Raw genomic sequence first — 18,353 nt, 5'->3', positions numbered from 1 at the left:
AGCATTGTGTGACTTGTTGATCTGGTAACTCTGCATGTATGGGTGTAGGTATTCCTTTTGTTATGATAAGGCTAAGCCAGGTAGTATCGTGTGACTCAAGTGTTCAATGTAAATAGGATTCAGATACTTGTTGCATCGGGACACCTGGAAGGGCGTGTTGCATAAATTCCTTTTAGGATGATAATAGGCTAAGCCAGATAGAATGAACACTTGTCCCACCACCCTATTGTTACAGCAGAATGTTAAATACAGCATATTTATGATATTCATTAGAGATCACATGGTATTCCATATGATGTGTGTTACTGAGTTGGGTCACACACGTTAGAGAGACAATGGTCGTTCTGAATTATCAATAGATGTTTTCATTTTAAGTGAGCTGACACCGAGGTTAGAGGAAGTTCAGAGAAGGCCTTACAGTAGGTTATAAAAACAGTTAACCTTTGTTAGTTAACTCATCCTAAGGATATAATGAGATGTTGATGTTTAAACATATACAAGTATAGCTTTCAGAGAGAAAAACATGTGAAATTTGTGTGGTAGGCTGCATGATAAAATGTGTGTGCGTCAAACATGCTTAGGGAAAATGTGTGTGTGTTCATTGCAGTGGCTATATAATTATGTTGTGTGATTACTGCTACTGTCGGGGGGCATTTCCGCGATTGGTGATGTACTTCCCATTATTGTTTGTTGCAACAACTAAATAATAATTACTGATCAGCTGTTTGTGTTTGTTTCACATCGTATAAACACCATATCCCAACGTGCATTGAGGCTAAAACATCCAATCGGCGAGCTGAGGATCTTTCCTACGTCTGTTTCCGGTATTGTTCCTGTAATGAGAGTTCACATTTTTGCTACATTGAAGGGTGGAATTGACTACACATTGTCAGAAACATAAATTGCTTCAGATATAACTCGAATTCCCCTCCAGCCCCAGTCAATCATGGTGTCCCCCAAGGCTTTATGCTTGGCCCCCTCCTGTTCACCATTTACATGGTACCCCTTGGCCAGATCATCTGCCATCACGGACTCAACTTCCACTGCTATGCTGATGATGCCCAAATCTATCTCAGCACTACAGCTTCTTGGAGGGCTCCACCAGCTTGTGTTTTTTAAATGTAGCTGTGTCACAATGAGGCTGGAGGTGTTTGTCACAATAAGAGGCCAAACACACCACACAGGACACATCTTCAGCTCCAGCATAGCAGTGATCAGCAGGAGCTTCTTCAACTCTTCTGTTTCTCTGCTAAATCTGCTAACGTGATGCTTTTTCAGCTCTCGTTTCAATGTCATCCCGGTTTTACGGTCTAAAAAGTGTTGAAGCAGTTTTTATCACTCTCTGAAGAACAAGAAGAAATGTATTTTACACATGGGCGGCGCCAGGATTTTTTTATTTTCTTAGCAGTTGCTATATGACAGCACGACGTTGCTAGTTAATTCTCAAAATAAATAAACAAACAATACCAGTGGGCCAAGCACGAGCCTGTTCATATTGTAGCGTTTCTGCACACACCGGAAAACGCACACACACACGGAAGGTGTAACTCCCACAAACAACATTGCCTATATAACTTAACTTTACAATGTAATAAACTGTGCACATCTGATCTCACACACTCTCTCTCACACACACACACACACACACACACACACACACACACACACACACACACACACACACACACACACACACACACACACACACACACACACACACACACACACACACACACACACACACACACACACACACACACACGGAGGGGGGCGGAGCCACTCACCAATGGGTCACATCTGTTACAGCAGGACAATGCGTCTGTTGTTGTGGTTCAAAGCAAACGCGTCTATTACCCCCTGCACAGCCAGGGCTCTTGCTCGTTCTGCATTGATGGACAGCAAAGCCAAATTGCTATTCCTCAAGTCCCCGCTGTTGCTCCTCATGTAGTTTTTCACACGCCGTAAACAAGAAAAGCATCGTTCGCAGTTTGCAGACGTGACAGGCAGTGTGACCGATATACACAAAAGTCTGTGCAAATCAATAAATGCGTCCTTGTATGGCCGGAGAAGGGAGAGAAATTTGTGCGTGGTTTTCACAGTTTGTCCCTGCTGCTGCTGCTTTTTTCGGTCAAGGAGCCGTCGAACTTGGTGCAGTTCTGCAGACAGGTTGTCCGTTTTTACCCCATAATACTGGGCCATGGGTGATAGGTGCTCCAGCTCAAGGAATGACTTGTGAGTTGGATTTAAGGCAGACGTGCCCTGTAGCAAGCCACAAGATTCAGACGAAAACCGCCTTTTCATTTCATTGACAAGTCTATCAATGACAGGGTAGTAGCAGTGCTTGCGGATGTCATCAGAGGAGGTGAGAGGTGGAAGTTTTCCTGTTGGAGCATCAACTACAAACTCCTGTAGGTGGCATGCAGGCTGAGTTTGACGTCGCTCTTGTCTCAACTTGACGAGGATGCCAGTCTTGGTGGAGAGGGCGTGTGCTTTGTCCAAAATTTCCTCCCATGATTTTTCATTTCTCTTTTGGGAGAGGGATGTAATTACCGACTCAACAAGATCCGTAGCAGAGGCCAGTTGAAAATCCCCTGCTGATCTTACATTCTTGACACAGTCAACAAAAACTAAATTTCGCCGGTGGGCATGGCAATGTACATAAAGGGCCTGTGGCACCTCCTTCCGAAATCTCTCCTGCACACCATTATTACACCCCGACATGACAGCGGCACCGTCGTAGCATTGGCCAATGCACATGTTGTGATCAATGTTGCATTTACTGAGCGTCTGTTTGATCGTTGTCAAAAGTGAATCTGCGTCTAGTCCATCAGCTGGGGTGAAGTGAAGGAACTCCTCCTGTATGCCATCGTCATGTATATACCGCACTGCCAGACACCTGCTCCTTTTTACTCATGTCTTTGCTCTCATCCACCATCAGTGCAAACACTCCAGCTTCCTGTACTTCCCCGCTGATTTGATCCCTGACCATATTTGATATCAGCTCAATTAGCTCATCTTGTATGTCGTGGTGTGTGTACTTTGCATTTCTTGGATTGTCAGATTTTTTTTTTCAGTTTTGTCAAACTTGCCAATCAGGTCTAAAAGTTCGATGAGTTCCCCGTTGGCTGCTTCACTCTCCCTATGCCCCCGTAGTGCAATGGTTTGACACGCAGTGTCACGCAATGCTTCCACAACTGCCCGCATATATTCCCTGTTTTCACATACAGTTTTTGAATGTCCCTCGCTGAGTGCGTTGCTGATTTTTGAGCCACTCTCTTTCCTTACTTTAAATTCAGACCATGCATCCATGGCACATTTATGTCCACTGCTCACATCATGTGTAAGGAATGACTGCGTATCTTTAACCCAGGTACTAAATCCGTCATGGGTAAAGGCGGTTTCTTTATGCAGGGTATATGCAGGAATCCTGAAGTCAAATTTAATACCTTTTAAGACCTTTTTTAAGACCCTTTCCATACATTTTAAGACCTCATCGCAACTTTGAGTTCTAACCGGTTACATTGGCAACACACTTTACCTCACATTGACTATATTGATTGTAAGATAGTAAAACTAAACAGAGTGCAGACAGACTACTGAAGCCTCCTTTCCACATGAACTTCAACCTCTCTTTTCCTCCCCCTCTTCTGACAGCCCAGCAGCAGCAGGAGACGTGGGGAGAGGGAGGCGGGCTCTTTTATCGTTATCAGAAAATGATCACATAGGGTTGGACCCCCCAGAGCGTTGCGTATGCCGGTCTACCCAAAACTGTCTTGCGAGCTCGTGGCAGAACCATGAAACCAAAAAAACAAAAATATACAACGGTCTACCCACCTTGGGACCCGTTACCGTAGTCGTTTATTCCCCCCCCCCCACACACAGAGCGGAGCAAGGCAACGAAACTTAAAATAATAAGCAGCATTTTACGGCGCGCTATGCATGGAGCCGCCCAGTGGTGTAGTCCAGGGTATACGCAGGTATACTATACGGCGTATACCCACTTATTTTTCAGACAGCATGGCGTATACCCACTTCTCAATCACCGCTGGTGCGCATTATTTAGTAGTGGCTCAATGTCATTTCATAGTACTGTGAAGACTCATGACACAAACCTACTCTGCCTGGTACGTCTACACTACAGGCATCAAAAAATGCTTTCAACGCTTCGCCCATTCACTTGAATGGGGTGACGTAGAAGATTTGTAATCTTCGCCGAACTGCATTGTGGGGAGCATAGCATGGCTTTGCAAGCATCACGAGCATCTATCGGCATCAAAAGTTGAACAATGTTCAACTTTTGAGGCTCGATGCTTGGCATCAGCCAATCAAATTCCGTTTATGCAAATCCCGCCAGTGCAAGCGCAGCCAATCAAACCACGTACAAGCTGGGAGAGCCAGACCACAGTTCATTTCCTCATATTCCAAACGAGATATTACGGTAGCAAATCACCCGGTTCTTTACGACCGAAACTATTTACCGGGATACAAACCGGAGGAACCAGGCATGGAGGGAGGTGGCAGAGACAGTGGGTGAAACTGATAGTTTTTTCGCCTGTTTGGAGAGTTTATATCCAGTTTACTTCGTTTTAACATTGCTATTGCTTTGTATGTCGGGGGCGGGAGATTCATGTGATTGGTTGCTCGCAAAAAATCGCCAAGCTTCAGACACGCCTAGCTTCAAGATTTTTTCATGCCTGTAGTGTAGACGGGCCTTCGCTGGTTAGATTGCTCAGGTTTTCAGCGCGAGAACTGATGAAAAACCAATCAGAGGCAGAGTAGGGCGGGTCTTAATAAGGGAAAAAAACTGCATATAGACAAATGTTAATTTACTTTCAACTATTTGCCATTACAAAAATTGTATGAACTGTTAGAATGAAGCGAGCCATTCAGACTAACATTTCCTTTTACAATAAACATCCTTGTGGAACTACATCGGCCAGCAGCTCAGCTACAGATAGTGAGGCTAGAACACCGGAGCTGTTAGCTGATAGCCCTGTTATCATCAGCCCTGACATCAGCCCAACACCTGCGCTCCCTCCGTCCCCCTCATCCGTTGAAGAGGATGCTGACAGGGAAGGAGATGAAGACGACAATAACGGTGGGTCTCACTTCTATATTTTAAGATTTTTGTAACAAATCGTAGCTAGGTAGTCATATATACTAACATAAAAGTAGTAATAGCATTATTTTTGTTTAAATTTAGTATTTCTGATTCTAGTGGCGCTAGTTAGCTATTATAGCTTCATGGCAATGAGCACAGCACACCTTAGTGAGACAGAAAGACATTTGGAAAATACATCCATTATTTGCTGCAATCCATATTTATTACTCTGAACTTTATTGTGTCCCTTATGCTAAGTGTCTGCCCCAACTTTATTTTCCCGACATTTACATTTATCTTGTACACAAAATCCATCCCCATACACCAGAGATAGCCTGAAGGCTTTTCAAGAGCATAGCTAGGTACCACGCAATCTGAAGAACGTTAGCGCTTAGCTAACGTTAGCTAACATAATGCTAAGATCATCGTGTGTTTGGTGACGTGACACAGCTATCTGCTTAATTTTAACATTAGCTGTGGCAACTGAAGATTAGTGTTTTGGATTGTCAGCGTTTTCCTGTCAAATGGAGATAAAAAATTAGCTAGCTAGCACTAGCAGCTACATAATTTGAGGTCAAATGTAGCTAGTGCTAATTTATAGGAGACTGCACAATCTGAGGGTAGATGTTGGCTGCCAGTGGTCTCTTCTAATTAAAGACAGCCATTTATCCCGCCGATCTACCTCTTTTAGGATTGAATAAAGTCTTATATCTGTGTTACTTTGGCGACTGTTGTTTCAGCCAACAGCTTAAAAATAGCAAGGGCATTTTGACCTTGTGCAACGCACAGCCAGATTCGGGCATAGCGACGCTACGTGGAATCCACGAATTTGGATACATTATGAAAACGGGTACTTTTATTTTGAAGGCAGGATGCGGTAGGAAGTAAAAGACGTATATGACGGTAAAAGTTTAAAAGTGCGTCTTCCTCACGAAAGGAAACGTGCTGTTGTTTACCAAGGACCTGTTTGAAAAGGGCACAAGGTTTGTCTGTGTTTAGGTCTAATTTGTGTGCAACATTGAGTCACGTCATAACGCCTTTTCTTCACACTTTGTATTGACACAGCCATGGATAAAGCTACAGCTAGGCCCTGTGTAATTGACTATTTGACTATTTGGGGGCTAAAATGAAAAAATCTAATAATGCAGATTATGAAGGTGACAACTTTACACTTTTGAATAGGTTATGGTCATTGTTCCCCTTTTATAGCCTATAATTCAATCACTTTTGTTGTTCTTCCCTTAGACATCAATAATGACTGGCCTGACCTGTGGACTGTCAATCAAAAAGAGGATTTTAAATCCAAGAACCCCTGGTTGGGATCCAAAAACAAAAAACTTGGTAAGTTTAGGTATCTTGTTAGTTTAGGTAGCTTCTGAAACAGTGGACACACATTAATATTGTGTGCGTGTGTGTGTGTGTGTCCTTTTATGTATATGGGAAAAATAGACCATGCACACATACAGCTGTGGATACAGTAGTTACATTGTATGTTTATGCTTCACAGGATGTCTGGTTTGTAGCAGTGTGAACTCCATTGGGATCAACAAGGAGCAAGGTGTATCACTCTCAAGAGAATTGATGAACTTTGAAATTCAAGTGTGTTCTCAGGGAAGTAGAGAAACAAGTCTGTCAGTCTTGAGAAATAAGATCAGGAAACATGCTTTGTCCAAGGCACACTCTCAGGCTGTGAAGGTGGCAGAACAACAAAAAGAATCGGCCATTGAGAATGCAGTGGAGGTTATGACTGAGTCCTACAAGAAGGAAACTGATGCTGTGTTCCGAACAGCCTACCATTTGGCCAAAAAGAACAGACCCTTTTCTGACCATGAGAGCCTCATTGAGCTGCAGGAACTGAATGGTGTTAAGATGGGCTCAATACTTCATTCACGTTACAGTGCAACACAAATCATACAACATGTTGCCAGTGAGATGCAGAGCAAAATTGTGAGTAACATAATAGCATCATCCACGAAGTTAGCTGTCCTTATTGACGAGGCCTCTTCTTTAAGTCACAAACCTGTCATGACAGTTTCTGTAAAAGCGTCAATTGAAGGAGCAAGCCCTGAGTTCATATTCCTTGATCTAGTTGAATTAGACAATCAGAGAGCAGATGGCATAGAACAGGCTTTACTCACCTGTTTAATGAAGGCTGGCTTTACAGAAGAGTGGCTTCTTGAAAACTGGGTAACATTTGTGTCTGATGGAGCCAGTGTCATGCTAGGAAAGAAGTCAGGAGTAGCAACCAGGTTGACCTCGAGATTCCCAAGGCTCTTTGTGTTGCACTGTATGAACCATAGGCTGGAACTAGCTGTGTCAAATGCTGTTGATGAGGTGACGGGTGTCAACCACTTTAAAATATTTATGCAGAAGCTATATTCACTTTATAGTATGTCGAACAAAAATGAGCGTGAACTCAAAGATGCAGCAGCTGAAGTAGGCTCACAACTTCTTCGCATTGGCAGAGTTTTAGATGTACGCTGGGTGGACAGTAGCTTTCGTACTGTTCGTGCTGTGTGGACATCCCTGGGAGGTCTTGTGCAGCACTTTAAGAATGCGTCTTCCGATGAGATGAGGTCCACCAAAGAGAAACAAATGTACAGAGGTTTATTATACCGTCTTCAAAGTCCTGAATTTATCTGTGACCTTGGGCTCATGTATGACACTCTCCATGAACTAAGTGTCCTGTCACTGGAGCTTCAAGCTCATTCTATAACTCTCCTCAGAGCAGAGCATCTGCTGAAACGCTCAATCAGAGTGATACAGTCTTTCAAAGAGAGTCCAGGTGAAAACTACTGTGAGGCTTTAGAGGCAAAAGAGGCTGGGGAGTATCGCTCTATAGCTCTAGTAGGAAATGCAAAGCTGAAGTCAATCAATCCAGGCCAGTTCTTACAAAGCCTTGTGAACAATCTTGAGCAACGCTTGTCTTTCGAAGATGCGGTCATCAAGGACTTCAGCATCCTTGATCAGAGTAAATGGCCATCAAACCCCAGCATTCGCCATGGTGAAGACCAGGTTAAGCGACTGTGCAAGCGATTTCACTTGTGCACAGACCAAGCACTGAATGGGATGCGAGACCTACTGGAAGAGCCCAATAGTGAGCCCAAGGACCTAAAACCACTCATGAACTGTATGAAGACATTCCCTGTCAGCACAGCAGTGTGAGAGGAACTTTAGCCTTATGAACAATATAAGCTCAGACAAAAGAGCTGTACTACTGATCTCAAACATAGCAAACTTGATGATGATTAATATCAACGGCCCCCCTACTTCTATGTTTGATCCTCAAAAGTATATGAGGACCTGGTTGAAGAGACACCGTGCTGCCACTTCTATGCGTTCAAGGCAATGCGGTATGAAAACTCCTGCAGAAAGCAAGTCTGTCTGGAAAATACTGTAATATGAGCACTTACTTAGAAACCCAGCACTGGGTTGAGAGAGTCACTTTGGTTTTCATGGATATGTTGTAAAATGTATATATTTTTGTTCATTGTTAACTATATATTGTTGTTTTGTAACATATCGTTTTGAATTTATTGTTGAATTATTTGAATGATGATATTCAATATTTGTGGTGATATTTATTTATATATATATATATATATATATATATATATATATATATACACTATATTGCCAAAAGTATTGGGTCACCTGCCTTGATGTGCATATGAACTTAAGTGACATCCCATTCTTAATCCATAGGGTTTCATATGACGTCGGTCCACCCTTTGCATCTATAACAGCTTCAACTCTTATGGGAAGGCTTTCCACCAGGTTTAGGAGTGTGTTTATGGAAATATTTGACCATTCTTCCAGAAGCGGCAACTGAAGTTGGATGAAGAGACTGGCTCTCAGGCTGTGCTCCTAATTCATCCCAAGGGTGTTCTATTGGTTTGAGGTCAGGACTCTGTGCAGGCCAGTCAAGTTCATCCACACCAAACTCTGTCATCCATGTCTTTATGGACCTTGCTTTGTGCACTGATGCACGGTCATGTTGGAACATGAAGGGGCCATTCCCAAACTGTTTTCAAAGTTGGGAGTATGGAATTGTCCAAAATCTCTTGGTTAAATTACCTCACAAATGCGCTTCTGGAAGAATGGTAAAAAATTCCCATAAACACACTCCTAAACCTTGTGGAACGCTCTGCTTATTTATATAACAAATAATTCACTCATGAGAAGGAACGACAGATGTCCCGTAATGTAGTGGAGTAAAAGTAAGATATTTTACTTTGAAATGTAGTGGAGTAAAAGTAAAAAGTCCTCCAAAATGGAAATACTTAAGTAAAGTACAGATACTTCAAAAAAGTACTTAAGTACAGTAACGAATTACATTTACTTCGTTACTGTCCACCACTGTGTGTAAGTAATACTGAGTAACTATACTGGGTTAATATTTTTGGGGTGAACTAAATAGAGTATGTCACTATAAAACAGGGCGATAATCCTTTGCACTATGGGTTGCTTAAAAAAAATTGCAAAACAAAAGAGTATACCCACTTCTCCAGGGACCACTACACCACTGGAGCCGCCTTGTGGGGTTTCCCGACATGTCGTTTCAGTAAGACCCCGCGGACACCCTGTTATGGAACCGCGGCGTCATTCGTGAGCAAAATGCCTGCAGGCAGAACAAAATACACCGTCCATAGTCACTGAGTACTCGAGCCAAGTGTATTGCTCGTACCATCGGCGATTGAATGACCGCATTTGCAGTCCGTACTTCTTGGTCGGGTATTTTCTAAGCATGGGACGTCTTGGTCCATCAGAGGCTGACTGGCTGATGTCAATTACGGTGTGGGGGGGTCGGGGAGCAGCGCTAGCTCCGCTGGTTCCACTGCAGCTCGCCGTAGCAGCTAGCTGTTCCTAGTGCTGCGGGGGCAGTGGGTCAGTTGGCGGGGCCGGGGTCACCTGTTCTTCGTGGTCCCAATCCTCCCGGTTATCATTGGTAATAGTAACATCGGGATCCTTGTGGATAGTAGGGTTGTCCGGCTGGACCGGTTCCGTTTGAGATCGCGGTCGTTTTCGCTGGCTTGTTAGACATTTTTCCATTTTCGATCTGTGTGTTCACTTCACATACTGAGAATTCGCGCTTTAACTTACAAAGACCCCAGAAAGATCTCGCGAGAATGTGTAAATATATATAGATACATTTTTTTCATTACAAAACAATGGGGTTGCTAAGCCGTTGCTAGGCCAATTCCTGGAGTTACTATAGCAACTGCCAGCAACCCCCTGGCGCCGCCCCTGATTTTACATTGTATTACTTTAAACTCGATGATTAAGTTTCAGATGTACAAACTACGGTGGCCGGCAGGTGCAATCGCGCCACAACGGACCAAACACTTACATCAGGACGTGCTGCAGCTTCAATAACAATGAAACATATTAACAGCAATGTGCCAAAACACATGCAAATGAAGAGAAATCTACACCAACCTGACGAAACATGTGCAGGGTTTACTAAAATATTTTCCCATGTTTTTCGGAAAATAAAATAAAATCTGAATTTAATATTATTTTCCTAAAGATACATTTAAAAATGCGAATATCTTGTTTCAGAAAAATAAACACAACACTGACATTTTTCCTCAGAGCTCTTTTATTAACAAGAAAAATCCCAACATGTTATTTTTTAGAGACAAATAAATGTGGCACTCATCTCACATCTTGAATATAGAAACACAATTTATTGCAAACTCATCCTGCTGGCTTTTCTTTTAATGTGTGTTATTTCCTTCTTCAAAATGTCCTTTATGCATTCAACACATTGAGACTTAGTAAAAAATTGAATACATTTAGAATAAAATATCTACAATGAAAGAAGCTCTGTTGCTTTCTCTCTCTCATGATTTACAAGAGAAACAACAAAATAAAAATAAATCAATATCGATATTCAACAAATATTTAGATCAAAGTTTACATTTCCATGCGGAGAAATATCAGTTGAGGTTAACAGAAATCCTCCTGAGCAGTGACAGCCTCCATGGCTAAACAGACACAGGAAGGAGCGCCGCCTAAAGAAACTCCAACATCTACAGAACAACTCATGAGAAGATGTTAAATCACATCCCATAATGTTTGATTGACAGCTGATCTCTGTGCAGTGAAGACATGAACACTCAGCTCTCAGCAACAATGATGGACACACAAAGAGTTTAAGAAGTAGAAGAGTTCCTCAAATGAATTCAGGCTATTTCAGTTTACACAACTCAGCTGCGTCACAAACCAAAAGTCCAGCATGTAGCGGCTGAGTGAATGTGGTCTGGACTCTGTGGAGGAGAGTCATGGTTTCAGAGACGCTGTAGAAGGACAGAATACCTGCTCTGTGATCCAGGTACACTCCTACTCTGGAGGACAGAGGACCTGAGACGGGAATTTTGCTATTGTTGTAAGTAAATGAATAACTGTTTTGTTTAAACTCTAACGCCCAGGATTTGTCATTGTATCCAAATAAACATTCAGTACCCTCCCCTGCTCTGCGGATATTCTTGTATGAGACTGAAACAAAAACTGCTCTCCCTCTCCGCTCCACCTCCCAGTAACAACGTCCAGTCAGACTCTCTCTACTCAGGACCTGAGGCCAATCAGTGAATCTGTCTGGGTGACTAGAATAAGACTGTTCTTTCATGAATGTTACTTTTCTGCTCCCTTCAGATAATAACAGCTCTGTGTGTGCTGTGTTTGGATCCAGAGTGATCTCCTGTGAATATCTTAAGAACCCAGCTCTGGTGGTGGGCTCTGCTGCTGGCAGTAAAACATCCACTTCAGTCGGTGAGACGTTTGTCCATTCCTCTCTCAGGACGTCCTGTAGTTTGTCTCTGACTGCTGACAGGGCCGCCGTCACGTCCTCAAAGTAGCTCAGAGGACGGATGTTGATGCTGGAGGAGTGTGTAGCTTCACTGAGGGCTGACAGTGAGGAGGGGTAGCTGAGCAGAAACTGGGTGTGATCCTCTGTGTGAGAGAGCAGCTTCAGCTCAGCGTCTCTCCTCTTCAGCTCAGAGATCTCCTGCTTCAGCTTCTTCTGAAACTCTTTGGCTCGACTCATTTCTCTCTTCTGCTGGGATCTGAGCTGCTGCTTCACATCAGAGCTTCTTTTCTCCATCAGACGGATCAGCTCAGTGAACATCTTCTCACTGTCCTCCACTGCTTTATCAGCAGAGCCATTGAAGGCCTTCACCTCCTGCTGAAGCAGCTTCACCTCCTTCTCTCCGTCCTGGATTCTCTGCTGGATGTTTAGTCGACTCCCCTCTAGCTCTCTCTGCCTCTCAGTCCTCTCTGCTGCAGCTGACACCGTGTCGTGTCCTTTGTGTTCGTCCACAGAGCAGAGAGAACAGATACTCTGCTGATCAGTGCGGCAGAACAGCTTCATCACCTCTTCGTGGCGAGAGCAGATGTTCTCCTGGAGCTTCTTGGAGGGCTCCACCAGCTTGTGTTTTTTTAATTGAGCTACGTCAAAATGAGACTGGAGGTGTTTCTCACAATAAGATAAAAGACAGATGAGGCAGGACTTACAGGCTCTCAGTTTCCTCCCAGTGCAGAAATCACAGGCCACATCTTCAGCTCCAGCATAGCAGTGATCAGCAGGATCTTCTTCAAGTCCAGGCTTCTTCAGCTTCTCCACTAAATCTGCTAACATGGTGTTCTTCAGCAGGACAGGCCTCGGTTTGAAGCTCTGCCGACACTGAGGGCAGCTGTAGACTTTCTTCTTATCCTCTCTATCCCAGTGGCGTTTGATACAGTCCATGCAGTAGCTGTGTCCACAGGGAATAGCCACCGGATCCTTCAGTAGATCCAGACAGATGGAACAAGAGAAGGTTTCCCGGTCCAGCTGAACTCCTTTCTGTGCCATCTCACCTCTCAGTGATAGTTACGGACTGCAGACAGAAGGTCAAATATCCACTTTCTCTGAACAGAAACAATCTCTGACGGACAACAAATCTCCTCTCCTCCTGCTTTTGCTCAGTCAATGCAAAGAATGAGGAAACAGCTTTCTCTTTTAACATGTTGCCAACCTGTGAAGGGGCGGGAATATTCAAATGCCTTGATAGGGTGCAGCTCAGTGTGTTTGGGAGCAGGAATCAAGGGGAACAGATTTAACTGCTTTCAACAAAGCTTTGTGTGAGAGGCAGGGTGTGTTTGCAAAACACATGCAAATGAAGGGAAATCTTCACCAACCTGACGAAACATGTGCAGGGTTTACTAAAAGATATTCACATTTTTTTTCTGAAAATAATAGAAAATCTGAATTCATTATTATTTTCTTAATCCTAAAAATACATTTAAAATGAAAATATCTTGTTTCAGAAAAAATAATTTAGAGATATTTTTTAGATTATGAAAACATAAGACTGAGATTTTGTCCTCTTAGCTCTTTTTTTAACAAGAAAAACCCCAACATTTTATTTTTTACAGACATGTAAAGGTGGCACTCATCTCACATCTTGAAAATAGAAACACCATTTATTACAAACTCAACCTGCTAGCTTTTCTTTTGATGTGTTTGGTTTCCTTCTTCAAAATGTCCTTTATGCATTCAACACATTGAGACTATAGACACAAATAAAAGACCTTTAGAATAAAATATATACGATGAAAGAAGCTCTGGTGCTTTCCCTCTCTCATGCTTTACAAGAGAAACAACAACATACAAATACATCAATATCGATATTCAATAAATATTTAGACTAAAGTTTACATTTCCATTCAGAGAAATATCAGTTGAGGTTAACAGAAATCCTCCTGAGCAGTGACAGCCTCCATGGCGAAACAGACACAGGAAGGAGCACCGCCTAAAGAAACTCCAACATCTACAGAACGACTCATGAGAAGATGTTAACCCTGTAAAGCCCACTGTTGTAATTTTACAACATTATTTTAAGCTATCCTAAAAAAGTCAGTAAATGTTTTTGTTTTTTTAAAGACTCCATTTACACGGTCTAACGGTCCTTTTGTTCAACTTCACAATGCTATTGGGTATTACATGTGTTTATAGGTCCTGCCCTCTGGAGCATGCACTCACACAACTTCAGAATCTTCAAACAAGCAACATCTCTTTGTTTTATTCACATATAGAAATAAAACTCTAATATAAATATAATATCTTTGATAATTCACTATAACTAAGTTCTAAATGTGTCCTTTGTTAAGATTTTGAATGAACACCAGAATTGAATAAATTAATACATTATTTCTGATAAAAGTATGTGAAATTATATCTGTAGCAATATGTTAAACTCTACTTGTATCTTATCAGTTAATTACTTACAAAAATACATTTAACTCTGGTTCTTGCAGAAACAGTTTCTGAAAGGTTTTGGGACACTTGGATGTATCCCTTTTAGTATGATAATTAGCCTGTTAGCATTAGCCAGACAGCATTGTGTGACTTGTTGATCTGGTTAATCTGCATGTGTGGGTGTAGGTATTCCTTTTGTTATGATAATAGGCTAAGCCAGGTAGTATCGTGTGACTCAAGTGTTCAATGTAAATAGGATTCAGATACTTGTTGCATCGGGACACCTGGAAGGGCGTGCTGCATGCATTCCTTTTAGTATGATAATAGGCTAAGCCAGACAGAATGAACACTTGTCCGACCACCCTATTGTTACAGCAGAATGTTTAATACAGCGTATTTATGATATTCATTAGAGATCACATGGTATTCCATATGATGTGTGTTACTGAGTTGGGTCACACACGTTAGAGAGACAATGGTCGTTCTGAATTATCAATAGATGTATTCATTTTAAGTGAGCTGACACCGAGGTTAGAGGAAGTTCAGAGAAGGCCTTAGGTTATAAAAACAGTTAACCTTTGTTCGTTAACTAATCCTAAGGATGTCATGAGATGTTGATGTTTAAACATATACAAGTATAGCTTTCAGAGAGAAAAACATGTGACATGTGTGTGGTAGGCTGCATGATAACATTTGTGTGCGTCAAAAGGAAAATGTGTGTGTGTTCATTGCCGTGGCTATATAATTATGTTGTGTGATTACTGCTACTGTCGGGGGCATTTCCGCGATTGGTGATGTACTTCCCATTATTGTTTGTTGCAACAACTAAATAATAATTACTGATCAGCTATATGTGTTTGTTTCACATCGCATAAACACCATATCCCAACGTGCATTGAGGCTAAAACATCCAATCAGCGAGCTGAGGATCTTTCCTACGTCTGTTTCCGGTATTGTTCCTGTAATGAGAGTTCACATTTGTGCTACATTGAAGGGTGGAATTGACTACACATTGTCAGAAACATAAATTGCTTCAGATATAACTCGAATTCCCCTCCAGCCCCAGTCAATCATGGTGTCCCCCAAGGCTTTATGCTTGGCCCCCTCCTGTTCACCATTTACATGGTACCCCTTGGCCAGATCATCTGCCATCACGGACTCAACTTCCACTGCTATGCTGATGATACCCAAATCTATCTCAGCACTACAGCTTCTTGGAGGGCTCCACCAGCTTGTGTTTTTTAAATGTAGCTGTGTCACAATGAGACTGGAGGTGTTTGTCACAATAACAGGGTATCTGCAGGATTCATAGAGATGAATTTACTACCTTTTACTACCTTTTTTACTACCTCCACAATATTTTTTACTACCAACACGACATCAAGCAGCAGCCCTTTTTGGACTACTAATTATAAGGTATTAGTGTGACACTGTCACACCCGTCATACATATCAGGTACACTAATGTTTAATTGTGATCATTAAGTATTGTCATTGTCAATTGTGTTTTTTTTTGTAGTGTTGAGTTGACCCTTAGCCCTAATAAAGTGAGTAATAACCTTGACACTTCTTAAACACATATCACTTAACAACCATAAATATTAATAATAAAGTGTCACATCACACACACTTACTCACAAACACGCATTCTCTCACAAACACGCATTCTCACACACACACACACACACACACACACACACACACACACACACACACACTTAAGCAGTTACTGGTGCGTATTAATAATGCGTATTAATGAAAAAAATTGAAAATCAATCAAATAAATAACTTTAATGAACAATATGCTCTGAGGACTACAGCTTTCAAAGATCTGCTTCAATATAACATTCACCATATTTAAACACAATAACGTGTGTGAGGAGTGCATGTATGCACATGTCTGTGGGTGCGCCTTTGTATGGATGTTGTTGTTGTTGCAATCTACATTGTATCTAAGTGAATCATTTAAAACAATAACTGTAGGGGTGTACGTGTGTGTGTGTTTGTGTGTGCGTGTGCCTGCATTCGTCTGTGGGTGTGCCTGTGTGCAGTTGTTGCAATCTACATTGTATCTAAGAGAAACATTTAAAACAATAACTGTGAGGGGTGTACAGTCACAGAAGTCTCAGTTGTGAGGACTTATCTTCAATTATTTTCTCCAATTTGCAGAGCTCTTCTTTTTTTTCTTTCTGCCTTCTGCGAAGGGTATTGGACTTGATTATCAGTTCAGCCATTTTGGACCCAGCCTTTCCCTCAGCCTGCTCGGCCAACTTGTCCGCGTCCTTTTCCAGTGAGTGACAAACACGGCGAAGTACCTCTTCCTGTCTTCTGAGGTCCAGAAGCTCCTCCTCCACTGCCTTCCTCCTCAGAGCATGGGCAGCACTCTCTCTCTTTTTCTTTTCACTGTCAAGGTACAGTCTGTACTGGGATCTAGCTGATGAGGCAGAGGCAAGGAGCTCCTTTGTGAGGGGCACTTTCAAAACACCACCACAACTGTTGATCCTGTCACAAACTAGTCTCAGTGATTCCAGTGTGCGGTCATGGAGATTGCATGTCTCCACCTCTTTGTTCACTGAAAATCCTCTTTCCACAGTGGCTTGGCCATGGGAAAGAAGGAGGAGACTCTGGCAAAACTGCAGCAAGTCAGGGTAAGGCCTGCTGAGGGTTGTGTAGAAGAACACATCAAGGCGGTCCTTCAGTGGCTTGAAAGCCAGGAAACGTTCATCCCGTCCTTCTACAGAGGTCAACGATTCGAACTGTTGAATGATAACATCACCTACAATATTGACAAAAACATAATCATTAATGACATTTAAGTACATTTCAAAGTAGAACACCCTTAGAACATGGCCTTCATTTGAATGACCTTCCCTGTCCCTAGACATACTGTATTTTTTCTTACCAGCTGGAATGCCACCTGTCAATCTCTTTCCCTGAAGGAATGTCTGCACTACACTCTTCATTTGCTTGATGCACCACTCCGGTTCTTGGTGGATTTGTGTGGGATCAAGGCATGCAATGTGCCTAACCATTGGAACCTTTAGGGGGGATTTGTCTTGCAATTTCATGACAACCTTAACAAGGCACTGCAAACATTCTTTCCTGAAGGTTAGCAGAGAGAGCTCCCCTATCTTGCCTCCTGGTTTGCTCTGAAGGGCCTAACAAATAGAGAACATTAATGTTCATACAAGGATATTTATTTGTCACATATATAGAGATACTTGTGTAAAACCTGTGGGGAAAAGATGTTGGTTGTCTGCTCTCTGGGTGTGTGTGTGTGTGTGTGTGTGTGTGTGTGTGTGTGTGTGTGTGTGTGTGTGTGTGTGTGTGTGTGTGTGTGTGTGTGTGTGTGTGTGTGTGTGTGTGTGTGTGTGTGTGTGTGTGGGTGTGGGTGTGGGTGTGGGTGTGGGTGTGTTTGTGTGTGTGGGTGGGTGGGTGGGGGAGTGATGGGATATGTGAGTATAGTTCAGGATGAGTTCAGGATGCATAAACATTCACTGCTATGATTGGAAATTAAACTATGACAAGTTACACATTTAAAACAATCCTAACAATTTAACCAGAGTGAGAAAGAGGTTTGGTATATCCTCATGGCTGTGGTTCAGTTTAAGCCTCAATGCCAAAGGCCTGGTGGTGAAGACCACTGAAGTTTGAAAGATAACCATTAACAACCACACAATTACGATAGCTATATTGCTTACCACAGAGGTGGTTAAATAATGCCCAATGTTACTCATTCATTTTCTACCCTAATAGTTCGAAGTAACTATTTATTTGTGCCGACAGCACATTTCATGTATGACATTGAAAGTATCTGCAGTAATTACCTTGATGGCAGATTCAGCACCCAGGCCGATGTCCACATTTTTCAGAGCCACCCAGTTCTTCTCCTCAGACACCTGGATTGTGATAAGTTGCAGTGGGCTTCGGTCCTGTATAAGTTCCCTTTTAACAAATCGCCGCAGTAAAGCCTTAAAAGAACAACAAAAACTGTTAGCAATCAAGTCACACCTGT

The 18,353-nt window shown here is 42.3% G+C and overlaps 3 protein-coding genes across 3 annotated transcripts; all 3 read right to left on the bottom strand.

Annotated features, from left to right (window-relative positions):
* Positions 1–701: 701 nt before the first annotated feature.
* On the bottom strand, positions 702–3,850 carry LOC307019824 (52 kDa repressor of the inhibitor of the protein kinase-like). The gene is made up of 2 exons (XM_079650929.1): positions 1,785–3,850; positions 702–833 (listed from the first exon to the last, which is right to left on the bottom strand). Exon 1 carries the CDS (start codon positions 2,755–2,757, stop codon positions 1,801–1,803), a length of 957 nt encoding a protein of 318 aa, XP_079507055.1. The 5' UTR covers positions 2,758–3,850; the 3' UTR covers positions 702–833; positions 1,785–1,800.
* A 7,359-nt stretch (positions 3,851–11,209) lies between these two features.
* On the bottom strand, positions 11,210–12,959 carry LOC307020938 (tripartite motif-containing protein 16-like). The gene has a single exon (XM_079652638.1). The coding sequence runs from the start codon at positions 12,951–12,953 to the stop codon at positions 11,295–11,297; it is 1,659 nt and encodes a 552-aa protein (XP_079508764.1). The 5' UTR covers positions 12,954–12,959; the 3' UTR covers positions 11,210–11,294.
* A 3,155-nt stretch (positions 12,960–16,114) lies between these two features.
* LOC307019022 (uncharacterized protein) lies at positions 16,115–18,352 on the bottom strand. Its single transcript, XM_079649628.1, has 3 exons — positions 18,166–18,352; positions 17,241–17,496; positions 16,115–17,114 (listed from the first exon to the last, which is right to left on the bottom strand). Exons 2-3 carry the CDS (start codon positions 17,404–17,406, stop codon positions 16,453–16,455), a joined length of 828 nt encoding a protein of 275 aa, XP_079505754.1. The 5' UTR covers positions 17,407–17,496; positions 18,166–18,352; the 3' UTR covers positions 16,115–16,452.
* Position 18,353: the final 1 nt, after the last annotated feature.

The sequence above is a fragment of the Notothenia rossii genome (assembly GCF_949606895.1).
Source record: "Notothenia rossii genome assembly, chromosome: 9".
In the NCBI taxonomy this organism is placed as follows: domain Eukaryota; kingdom Metazoa; phylum Chordata; class Actinopteri; order Perciformes; family Nototheniidae; genus Notothenia; species Notothenia rossii.
The sequence above is the reverse complement of the archived record's forward strand: the minus strand, read 5'-3'. Positions and strand labels throughout refer to the sequence as shown.